This window comes from Ischnura elegans, chromosome 9, assembly GCF_921293095.1.
Source record: "Ischnura elegans chromosome 9, ioIscEleg1.1, whole genome shotgun sequence".
Lineage (NCBI taxonomy): Eukaryota > Metazoa > Arthropoda > Insecta > Odonata > Coenagrionidae > Ischnura > Ischnura elegans.
In genome coordinates this window covers 77,052,331-77,065,483 of record NC_060254.1, presented here as the reverse complement: position 1 = coordinate 77,065,483, position 13,153 = coordinate 77,052,331, and the positions used below count along the sequence as shown (strand labels likewise).

General features: G+C 35.0%; 1 protein-coding gene across 3 annotated transcripts in view; it reads left to right on the top strand.

The window, feature by feature from the left end:
• LOC124165083 (vacuolar protein sorting-associated protein 13C-like) overlaps positions 1-13,153 on the top strand; it is a 109,939-nt gene that overhangs the window by 2,106 nt on the left and 94,680 nt on the right. For all 3 annotated transcript variants that reach the window (XM_046542349.1, XM_046542347.1, XM_046542346.1), the window contains exons 3-9: positions 3,699-3,806; positions 4,295-4,421; positions 9,328-9,499; positions 10,454-10,662; positions 10,796-10,970; positions 11,348-11,476; positions 11,606-11,750. In XM_046542349.1, coding sequence (XP_046398305.1) covers positions 3,699-3,806; positions 4,295-4,421; positions 9,328-9,499; positions 10,454-10,662; positions 10,796-10,970; positions 11,348-11,476; positions 11,606-11,750 — 1,065 coding nt within the window. The remainder of the gene's footprint in view (positions 1-3,698; positions 3,807-4,294; positions 4,422-9,327; positions 9,500-10,453; positions 10,663-10,795; positions 10,971-11,347; positions 11,477-11,605; positions 11,751-13,153) is intronic.

The window sequence follows — 13,153 nt, the reverse complement described above, 5'->3', positions numbered from 1 at the left end:
ATGGCTGCTGCATGCTACAGTATGTGTTCTGGTGTGTAAAAAATTAGAAATTAAGCACTGGTTTCAAGCAACTGAATAAAATCTGTCCATTTTTCATGAATGCATGACAAATGTTTTCTGGGTTGAATGTTTTAAAGCTGTTAAATGTGAGGGTGGATTTTATGATATAGCTGGGGTTTTCGTACGCCATCTTTCTGCATACTTCAAAATCCCTCTCCTTGTGCCTGTGTTCAAAACCTCCAGATTGAACACCCTATACCCTCAATCTGCTCCTATTAAAATAGCTAGGAGCTATTGAGGCTATTGAAAGTGATGTTCATTTTCACAAAAGTCTATAATAGTTATGTGTCTGTTCCGTGGAAGAGAATGAGGTAAAGTGGGTCAACTTTAAGGCAGCTATGATGTGAACTTTGAAGAACTATACCCAGCTATCAGTTATGGAAGATAAGACGATGTTGACCTTTGAAATGTCAAATAGTATTCGTGAGAACTAGATATTAAATTAGACTTTGCTGATGGAATACTGATGGATTGAAATATAACAACACTCTTATTTGTTGGATTAATACCTATTGAAATATAAAACCTTTATATCTGTTAGTTAATTTAGTCACCTTCTACCACAACCATATTGTCTACATACTGAGAAGACCTATTACGTTGCACCCTATTCTTTTTCATCTCTCCACATCTATACTTTTCCTAAATTTTGTGATGAATATGAGATAAATGACTATCATTTGAAAATGCCACCATCAATTTTCACAAGAGAAGTTCAGGTGCAATTGCTACTCCTTTTCAGTAGATCTCACGTCTAGCATATTTCATTTTTTCATCAAGTGGAGTCTATGTTAAATGGAGTTTCTATGGGCTTTTATTCTTAATTTTTATCTAATATTGCCTTCTTATCAGCAAATTTACTATGAACACTGTATACTAATTCATTACATGGGCTATTTAAAGTTGCTAGTGGGTAATTTAGGTGATTTGAATTGATTTACCCACGGAAATGTATGCTGTTTAGAAATTACCACAGTCATGCATGGTATTCATTGCATTGCATCGCTTTGCAGTGCCTCACTCATTAATAGAAGGGCTTGCATCAAGTGATTGCTTGTAACTTCAAGTGATTTTTCTACCAATGGTTTGATTTAAGTCTATCATTGTAAAACTGCTCCAGTTGTATTGCATGCGTAAGCATGTGCTAATTTTATTCTTGAGTCAACTGTATCTATTATGTTGATTTTATCAATTAGCTTTTCACAAAATGAAAAAAAATACAATTTGCTCAGATTCGAATCCCCCCCATAACTGAGGTGCAACAAATGCGTGCAAAGTAATCCTACTCAGCTACGGAGCCACATACACATTCTGTGTTCATGGTGAGTCCAAATATGAATCTGAAGAGAGGAAATCCTCGCCACAGAGCTCGCAAGAAAACACTCCGATGGCCCAACCTGTGCATGGATGTGAGTTTCCTTCGTGCATTCTATCAGCTAGGGCATTTGAGCCTGTAGTTTGACTCCTGTCTCGCCAGCCTGGTTGCCCCCGCGTCCATCCTCGTCGGCTATTGCTGGCGTACTGGTGAGAGATGCAGGCTACCTCATGTGCCAACCTTCCAAGTTTTTACCGACCCTACCACATCAGTTAAGTGGGGCTCGTGAGTGTCTACATCTTTTGGAAACGATAGTAGCTAGATTTTCACTGATGCCCAAGTATTTGAGAATACTGAAAAAATTTTACATTATATATTATTTCAATGAGCCACTTGAGATACAGCAGATGATGCGCATTATGTTTCTTCCTTTGCTAACCATGGAGGTTTTAAGCGATTTTTATCGCTCCAAATTGATCTTATAGGCACCATATTTTGCATCTTCAGTGTATCAGGTGGCTACATAGAATTTTGTTTATAACAGCCAAAGTATTTCAGCATAGTCTTATTTCAATCCATCATTTTGTCTGGAAAATAATATTTCATGAAATTTGCTGAATCTTTGCAACAAGTATCATTTTTTCGTCTGTCAATAGACGGTGCAAAATATCACCAGTGCAGTTAAGGTTTCGGTGCTATTCCATGAATCAATTTATATATTGAATTTATTCCTTGAATCAAAAAGCTTCAGATAACTTGCAAATCCAGGACCTCATATTTAATATTTTTGCATTTATAATGGCACGATGTTACCTAATTTATTTTTCAAGTTAGTTAATCTATTCCAATATCACTCAGCTAATGGAGTAGGTACTAATGCACCAATTGCATGTTTGTGTGAACCTCAATGTGCATGGCAATTTGAAAAATGTAATAAAGCTAAGGTTTGTATTGATTTACATCCATAATTCGTATTCCGGAAGATCTCATATCCTTACTCTTTGCTGTTGGTTTTTCTTCTAAATTTCTTCTTTGCCGGCCTCGGTGGCGGCGGGGTAACGTCCTCGCCTGCCAAACAAGAGGTCGCGGGTTCGAGTCCCGCCTGGGTAGGTTTCCCCTGTCCAGGGCATGGTTGTTCGTGTGCGTTTAATTATTAAATTTGTTGAATACCCTGATGTAAAATGGCCAACATGAGCTGTATTCGGTGGTTTGGGAATTAAAAAAAAAATAATAATTAAAAAAAAAATAAATAACAAGAAATTTTGCTTCTTTTTCAAGTATTTTGTCTGTACCTACTTGGGAGTGTTGGAGTCTTCACCATTCAAAATGTGATTGTGATCGTGATTCAGTGCTTATTCAGCACAACATTCAAACCAAAATAAAGAGAAACCGGAAACTAGACAACTGTAGAGGAAAATGAGCTAATTCATTTGTATTTTCAATGCCAATATTCTTTTGTCTGCTGTAGTGGTTTTCTGGAGTTTTGATATAAATTTCATATATTTAACCGGTTTTAGCATTTTCCTTCAAGACTGTTTTGATTGTATTACAGTTTTAGATTCCTGCAGTGAATTGTGTAAATTTCTTCACAATACTGATACTTTACTTGTGCTAAAATGCTGTGTGAAAGCTTAAATAAGGATTATTGTTACCTTATCAAACAAAGGAAACTTTCCGAACTTAGTTAATTTTAATGGGTGGCTATTAAGAGATTTTTCCCTGAGCTCTGTGCCTCATGCATGCATTGGTAATCTCAGACAATACAAAACTCCTATCTACTCGTATGGAAACTAGGTCCCTGTGACGTCACGTGGAGTGGAATGGCATGGGTGCCAATCTGGCCTTTTTCAAATGAGGTTAAAATTGACCATTGCCATTCGTCTAAACTGGGAATTCTAAAACCAAATAATTTATATATCATGAATACACTAATGGTGGATAAGGAATCGCAATAAATGCATTTCGTTTTCTTTGATGAAGGAAATTACTCTATTTGTGGAGTCTTTTTATTATCTGTTCATGTTTTAAAACCTGATATGTGTAATCCCCATATCCCTAAGCTTTTATCCAGCCACTACTTCGAATTTATCAATATCTGCCTAAAACATTGGCATGTTATATCCTAAAAGAAAACTTTCTCACTAGTTTGAAAATAATATTATATGTTGCTGCACCTTTTGATTAATATTTTTTACAGGACCAACTTAATTAATTTGTAAAAACATATCATCTCCTAGTTAGATAATTCTAGTGAGAAATCTTAAAATTCTTTCATGAGAAGAACCCTGTTAACTAGGTAAATTTGTTATTTATTTCATTTCAGTATGAATTGGACTTGCCCATTGAAGTCAAAGTAGGAACAATTGGAAAAGTCAGCCTTGATATACCATGGAATAATCTTTACGCAAAATCAGTTAGGATAGAGATTGAGGTGAGTGATCTCTGTATCATATGTTCTATATTTTAAGTTCCTCTGAATATTTTTTCTACTAACCATAAGAAAAACATGCAAGGTATTTTTGTATGAAATTGGGGTTGAGACCAAGATGCATCTCATCTAAAAGTATGGATAGCCAGAGATTGATGCATACTAATTATGTATTTCCTGTTGGCTTCTTCTTGTGAACATGGAATTCAGCCTGTAACTTTTGTGAGCTCAATTGGTTAGGTTAACATTAAAATGGATGCAAAGAATAAATTTTAATTTTCTGGTGTAACATTTATTTACAATACATTATGTCTTATTAGCTCAGGAAAAGACGAATTATTTTTTGATATTAGCTTACCGAAGCTGTTTCAGATATCATGTTATGTTGGTATGTACTTGTATTCTAACTGAACGATTGATAGCTCAGTTATAATGTTTTTTATCCATTTTTTCATGGAGATTTTATACTAAAATTTTTTTCAATTGCACAGGATGTATTTCTCATTGCTGGACCTATTGCTGAGAGGGAGTTTGATCCACAAAAGGAAAAACGGCTCAATCGAGCTGCTAAAAGAAAGAAGTTGGCAGATTTGGAAAATGAAAGTTTTTTTGGAAGTGGTATGTGTTAGACTTAAATTTGATAAGTGAGACATAGTAGCATATTTCTATTCTTTTTGTTTTTAGGCTATTAATGGTTATAAAAATTATTTTGTGAAAACTACAAATCAAACTATGTATGCCCTCATTCAAGGACAGATCCAGGATTTATTTCTGGAGGGGTGCAAAGCTCTGATAGGCAAATGGTCTTCTCACACTTTAGATTAAATAAAAGATACAACAATTACGATAGGAAATATTCTCTTTATTTAAATATGAAAGTTATTAATATGAAATTAATAGATGTAGTCTCTGTAATACCAAAACAAAATGAATGTTATGATAATCTAAAGTTTAAAAATTTGGTCTAATTTTTAAGCGTCTGGGGAGGTACATGCCCCCGGGCCTCCCCATAAATCTGCCTATGCCCTCAATGCCAAATAGTGAATATGTTTATAACTTTGTATGTGGATGGTGAACTTTCAACTTCTGCACTATTGCTAAAGTCACACTTTCTTGTTAATGTTGATATTATTTTAGGCATGTTTGTAAAGCTATATAAAACACTGACTGAATGACTCAATGATACAAACGATGTACTCAGCAGTGTCGTATACATTTCAGATTTTAGAGGGACTTACTATTAAGCCAACGGGTTGGCAAAAAATCAAAAATCATAAAAAAGTGACCCCTTTGTACCCAAAAATACTTCAGTGTGTTCGAATGGGAAAAATGATAAATTTTCTTTTGTACTTTCATTTGTTTAAGTTTGCGAAGCAAGCTGTAATCTCTATAGTTGGACGACAACAATTAGGAAAATCTAGTAAAGTTTCTTATTTTATCATTTCATTTCTTTTCTGTCACTCTCCGTTCTCCAAATGTTTCATGTGAATGCAATTTTTAGACAATTCTATTCTTGTTTTGGAAATGGTTGCTAACATAACCACCAGAATAGGGTGGTGTCCTATTATTTTCTTATTGCCTAAGTCAAAAGATTATTACTCTGGAGTACGTATTTCATGCTTATTGATCTTTAAATGACGATGTCTATTTTTCGCGTTTGAATGAAAAGTGAACATTTTCAAGCGCACAAAAATGCTGGTTCCGGCTGCCACTGTGTGAGGCATCCTTGGTTGAGGCTATGATGCAGGATGCTTGCAGGTAGCAGAGTACGCTTGGCTTAAATAAAGATCATTAATACCCTATCAAATGAAGGAAACTCTCTGACCTTAAGCAATTTTAATAGGTGATTATTAAGAGATGTTTCCCTGAGCCCTGTGCCACATGCATGCTTTGGTAATATCAGACGATGTAAAACTCCTGACTACTCGTATAGCATCTAGGTCCCTGTGACGTCACGTGGAGTAGCATTGCTTGGGCGCCAATCTGGCTTTTTTCAAATGATGTTAAAATTGATCATTAACATTCGTCTAAACTGGCATTTCTAAAACGGATCAATTTGTATATTATAAATACACTAATTGTAGGTAACAAATCGCAATCAATGCCTTTCGTTTTCTTTGATGAAGGAAACTACCCTATTGTTAAAAGTAATAAGCTTTATAAGGTGAATATCCCAATTAAGTTAATAATTTGCTGCCAAAATGACAGCACAGGTAATTGATCATCTTCATTTTGCTAATCAGTGGTTTGCCAACTATACTTTTAGTTATTTTGTTGTTGCACGTGCACATTCCTTTCCTGAAATGTTTTCTTAAGAGACTTATTTGGTTTTTGAACCACTTATGATAACAATAAGCAAAAGTATGGAACCCAAAAATTCCTCAGCACTTACTACTACCACCTTGAAGAATTCTAGCATTTATCAAATCATTTACGCATGCAAAACTACTCAACAATCACTCACTCACTGACTCATTGATTCAAAAGATGATCGATTTTTCTATGTAGCAGAGGTTTCAGATTTTCAGAGGGTCTTAATATGAAGCTGATGAGTTGGAAAAAAATGTAAAACCCTTAGATAAACCTAAAATTTACTCAGCAGTATTGTTTTGTCCATGAAGATTAGAAGAAAAAAAACAAGCTGCAGCCTGTAGACTTGGACTGTAACTAAGGCAAAGGAGTTATCTTCGTTTCTTATTTTAGCAGTAATTTCTTTCCTTATACAGCATGATATGCTAATCACTAATTTCGATGCTATTTTTTTGATGATTTTATCATCTTTTTCGGAATGGTTTCTAACACAACTACCAGCATTGTTGGCACCAATTAAAAACCTACTTTAATCAGATTCTAATGTAATTCCTTTCCTAAATATGCTTTAATTACAGACTTCTTTCGTTTTTTTTAACCACTTATTTGCACTCCTCATGTGCCATTATTGTGGATCTGCTCTTATTAATACCAATTTGAAGAATTCAAGTATTTATTGACTCATCTGAAGATAATACAGCAATTGAAGGGAGTTTTGAAGAATTTTCTTGAATATTTGGAGTCGCAGACATAATTTTATTGAATAAACTGCCTTATTCTAAATTTAATTGGATTGGATATACAGTAGACCCCTGATTATCCAGGTGCTGCTTATCTGTGTTGAAGATTATCCGTGCACGAGTTCACACTCATATGTTTTCCGGAATCTATGTAAAAAAATAAAATTGGACACAAAAGCAGCAGGATATTTGCATTTTAATGCATGATTACAACAGGCCTATTATTTCCATTAGAATCCCCTTCACAAGATGTAATTATTTTATTTACTATAAAGAAATGCTTCAAGTTCATCTGGATGCCTGATTTAGCATTGCACGTGACGATCAGCGGCGGGAAAAAATCTCTTGAATAATTTTAGAACATTCTTCCATGGTAAACAAATCGTAAACAAAGAAAAATGTTATCTACGATCATTATTTGTATATTTCATATGGCAAACACGCAATTATTGCCGTGGACTCGCATGCAGTTGAATGAGGCCCCTAGAAACTGGAGATTTCGTCGCAATCAGGCAAGTTTATGCCGTGACTAGTCAAGGTCAAGCTGGAGAGGAAGAGAATAGTAGAAGTGAAGGTAGCGAGGGGAGTGGAAGTAGAGATAGAGATGAGTCATTGTCAGGCATTAGCTTGCGTAGGCAGTTTGCCTTAAGCCCTGATTTCTTATAACCACTACTGGGGGATTGGGTGATCACGCACCAGTTGCCATCACAGGAGTACTGTGTTCCTGTTTTCCAAGCATCACGGTACACGATCATGCTTGGTGATCACGGATCTGCGTCCCGGGCAACTTGTGCGAGAAGCAAATACGTGGCGTGGTGCCTGACAGTGTAGTTCTTCACGTCGCGCAGTGGTTTTGTAGCATTCATGCAAAGCATATTTCTGAATCTGTGATATTGCAGCCACGGATGTGTGGCTTTCAGAAACCAGGTACATATTACACGGAACAGTAAAAATACGAGTGCAATCAACTTATTGCCGCTAAAAAGATCTCAGTCGAGAAAAGAAAGCTGGTAATGATTCGGGAAAGCATCTCTTAAATAACATAAAATACCTATGCTTTTGTAAATCGATTGACTATTGGGAGTTCTTAAGAGACGCGTCAAGGGAACGGGATGATGAATTAAGGAGTCAGTAGTATCTTCTACGACATGCTTTATTCCGCTCTACTGACTGACTGCCGCCTCCTCCACGCGCCTCCCCAACCGTCCAACCGTCGTCGCCTCGTGCATGGCGACACATCACCCCCACCCCCATAGGTGAGCGGTCGCTCATGTCTTGGGATTTTGAGTCATCATCAGCGAGCGACGAACGGAAGTCGGCGAGAGGTGGGGAAAATGCAGAGCAGTCATTACACTTTGATATTAATAGTTTAATTGATTTATTATTATTATTATTACATAAATTGTTACAAGTCGACCATAATGTCGGGTGGTAACATAAAATCAGGAAGTACATAATTCAAAGAAATAGAATAGATATCCATGGTAAAAATAATACACTAATTCTAATCTCGTACAACTAAGAATTTAACATTGTCCCAATAAAACAATTTAAAACAATCCATTAAATGCATTAATTTTAATATACGTACACAGGGTTGATAAAAATCATGATTTTTTTCAAAAAAATCATTTTTGTAGATTTTTTTTATTTAAATCGGATTTTATTGATTTAAATCGGATTTTATTGATTCAAATGAGATTTTTATGATTCAAAATTCAGTTATTTGCAAAACTAACTATTTGGGCAGCATATTGGAGAATGATCGTTTGCAGAAACAATAAGAGGCAATATACTCTAAACTCAATACAACATTTAGTCAATCAGGGGAGAGAACTATGGAAATGCCAATGGTATCAAATTAAAAATTACACCAGCATAATATAAAATTGCCAATGGAAGTATCAAATGTACTATATTCTGCGGTTCTAAAGCATATGAAGTTTAGAAAAATTCTGTAATTGCAACTTTGTATGGTGCCTACGCTTAGAAGTTAAATCAGAAAACAATTTTTTTTCAACGGATACACTAGTATTCCAACCAAAGCCATTTTTTTTTATTTTCATGTTACATGCATTCCTACAATATCATTTCTATTTAAGAGCCACCATTGTGCTGATAACTGTCGATTAATTGTATTAATTAAGAAATAAAAATCAAAATTATGCACTTACAGCTTTCTTTTCTTGACTCTTTAAAAATCAAACATATAGATCAAATTATGATTTAAATCACCTGATTTTTTAAAATAAAAATCAAGTGATTTAAATCGCGATTTAAATCAAAGTGATTTATATCAATCAATCCTGTACGTACATGATGAAAATTACATTAAGTTAGTGTGAAAGTTTGGATTATTTGTGTTTTCCCATTATCCGTGCTGCCTCTCCCCATCATTAGCCCGGATACTCAGGAGTGTGCTGTATTTCTTATTGCTTTGACCTAATATTTTTCTCTCGCAAATTTAATTCTAGGGCCACCAGAATCCAGAAATTTCTTTGAAAACTTGATGACCACTATCATCAACAATTTGCAAATATTTATTCGCAATTTTCATCTGAGATATGAGGACACAATTTCTAGTCCAGGGAGTCCCTTGGCTTGTGGTATATGTCTTCAAACTGCCTCTGTGGAAACTACTAATAAGTAAGTAAATAGCTGGCACATACATCCTTGAAATATCATAAAATTTCAATACACAACAGCCTTTGGTAATCTCCATATAATCATTGGTTGACTGTTTTGGGAATTATTCATGCATGAATGACATGAAATGCAATAATTTCATTATGCACTGTCTGATTTACAAAAATCTGTGTATTCCAATTATTCATTCTGCCTCTCCTTTTCTTAAGTGTGAATAGTTGGATTTTTACTCTGTTTAACCTGTACTAGAAGACAAATTGGCTCTAGGGTACTCTAGTTATTTCATTTACATTTTTTTTTGTTGAGCTTTTTGGTGCAAGTACCTTATGTCAAATTATTTGGTTCATTTCTTTCCATACTTACTTAGAAGCTAATTGCTTGCGTATTCATATTGTATTATAATAATAATCTTCATTATCCCTACACCATATTTTACATGGAATTGGAGTCATCTAATTTACAATTTTACAAGAATTTACATTATTATTACAAGAATAGTTTACAATAAAAAATAAATCTGTTCATATTGCAGTACACAGTATCTTTAGTACCCTGGGGAAAGGGGTCACTCAGACATAACGTGCAATATTTTTCAATGTAATTATACAATTCTGTTTATAAAAGTTTCTTCTTGTATATATATTGGTAGTCTGCTGGTACGTAATATTAAGGGTGACCAACGAACAGATTGATACACTAATCTCTCACGGATACATCAATCTAATCTCCACTTTCTTCTTTTGTTACATCTAATGTTTTTTTTTTTCATTTCATTTTTCATATCTTTTTATGCCCTCCCACGTGTGTTCGTGGAAATTTTGAGTGTTACATTTCTGTCGAGAAGGGAATACGGAATAACTGTAGTATTCTCACTTTCAGTTTTTAAATTCTGAAGGGTTAGTAGATTCACGATTAAAATATTTGCTTTATCTCTCATTTTTCAACTTTTTCCAGCAAATGGAAGCCCTCAACCACTCCTCAAGGAGCAACCACCTTTTACCAATTGGTACGCCTTGAATCATTCTCTATGTATTGGAATGAATGTTGTGGTAAAGGTGCCTTAGCTGCCTCTTCACTGGACTTCAGTCCTCCTGGAAAATGGTGGGCTGATATGAGGAATGGCTTGGAGTCATTTGCCATCGCTGGAGAAGAATTTCAATTTTGTAAGAACACAAATGCATCTCAAATGAATAGCGTACTTATGATAATTTCATGGTTTTAACTTCTCTTTGAATGTTTGCTCACTGTTGATTTATCTCTATCACACCTTTTTCTCAAGGATTGCTTTCTTTTCAGTGGTAAAACCTATCACAGCCAAGATTAAAGTCATTATGAACAAATCAAATGAAGCAAGAGTACCAAAACTGTTGGTGGATTTTCTTCTTCAAGATGCAGCCACACAGATTTCCCACAAGCAGTATGTTTCTATACTGGCTGTTTTAGACTCATTCCATAGATTAACTATTAACAGGTAAGGGCACAACTATCTTCTCTCTGAATGTAGGGTATATTAGATGGTTTTTTTATGATAAAAGTATGGTAAATTCTTGATTTAATGATAGCTTTTGATTTTAGTCAGAGTATTAAAAGGTGCAATTGAAAGAAGATTCTGGAGAAAGGTCACTCAATTCTTTCAATGCCTTACACCTTTCTTCAGTACAATATGCATAGGTGCTGATAGCATATTGGAGATTTAATATGAATAAAATTTGGGACCCATATAGCAAACATTTGTATTGGTTCAGCCTCCTACAATGCAATTAAGAAACCCTATAATTGTTCTGCATTCAGTAGTGGTAATCAATGACTGTTGCTAGAATCGTGTATAACTTTGCAAAATTGTTTCAGAAAATTTCGTCAATTTCATCCTGGAGTCCCTGTGAGGAACAATTCTAATCTTTGGTGGAAGTATGCGTACAATGCTATGATAGAACAAAGGATAAGACCATATTCTTGGAATTATGTGAAAAAGCATAGGTATGTAAAAGATTTTGATTAACTTTTTAATTTTTATGGGAAGGTCATACCTCTATCAGTAGAATACTATAATAATAATAATAATTTCCCAACCCATGTTATTGCTAATCAGTAAATTTCTTTTATCAGGGATGACTACAGAAACTATAAAAATATTTTCAAGAAGACTTTGTTGAGTCCGAATGATACAGAGCTGAAATTAGATTTACAGAAAGCTGAGGATTCCTTAGAAATTGTGGACATTGTTATAGCTCAAGAGCATGCCAAAATTGAGGTAAATATGTATTTCCTTTAAAATGATAGCTTTCCTAGGAGTGGAGACAAATGTATTGCCTTGGGTTGCATGGGAGAAAAATTATAGAAATAGATTTAACAAATTCATGAAGAAAATCAGATTAATACTTTAGGTAGGGCAATACCGTATGGAAAAATTTATTTGGGGAAAAATCATTTGAGTTGACCTGGGGGGATGTAGTCTTGAGTGGTTGGAGATTTATTCTTATACTGAATAATCCCAAATGCTCATTAGTCAAAGCTGTTTATCAGACCTTATGCACATAATCAAATTTTTTTTAATATTAGAAGTTTTATTATGTTGGAATTTAGTTTAAGCAGCATCTCAGTATACCACCATGTTTACTTACATGTCTTTTGTGGCCCATTTTAAATCAGCCAGTTTTTGTCTGTACAAGAAATAATGTTATCTTCAGATCAGCAGTTATAAATCCTCACACTTTATATTGTAACTGCACATGTTATATGTATGTGGCTCTGATGCGATGTATGTTGGAATTTATATGCATCTGAGTGTTAAATTTCATGTGCTTAATAACACTACTAAAATCTACGTGATAAGCCTTTTCTCTCTTAAGAAATGCAAAGAAATTATGTTTCATGATTATTACTTATTTATAGTGATGGGTCGGTTCGATTCCTCGGTTCTTCGATTCCTCGATTCTCGACCAAGAACCGGAATCGAAAACGAATACTTGCCAAGGTGAAAAATCGATTCCGATTCCAGTAGTACTTCAAACAACAAAATATACGACCGCTTTTCCAACAGTCATTTGAATTTTCGCGCCGCGTAATCGTAATGACAACACATCTTCTAGGGATGTGCAAGTACTTGAAAATTCAAGTCGATCGAGTAGTTGGTACTCGACTCGAGCGTTTCGAGTAGCATTACGAATGTCGAGTCGAGTAGCTGGTTACAGAGCTTTCGTGGCTAGTAAGTCCTGCAATCTGCCGGCAGGAAGCGCTATCATGAAACTCATGTAGGTAATAATGCAGTTTTTAAAGTTGATAAGTCATTCTAATGCCTTGGCCAGGTAGTTTCAGCTTGCCGAATACACAATAATTGTCGACGTGGGCGCCGAATACCTTTACGCGTTTACGCCAGCCGCGGCGGCCGATCGTCTTCCTATCCGGCGCACACTGGTCCGAAATCGGAAAAAGCTGGAATAAAGTTCAAAATGACCTCTTTGGGGATAGAAACTTGAAACCTAGCGTAAAAATCTTAAATCATTACCATATATAGATTTATATGCCATTTTACATATATACGAACCTTTAGTGAGATACAGAGGCCCAAACATGACCAATTTTTCGATGCCACGCGAGATATCGTTTTTCCTAAAACAATCTTTGAATTTATCCAAGTGGTTTTGGGTTGGTATG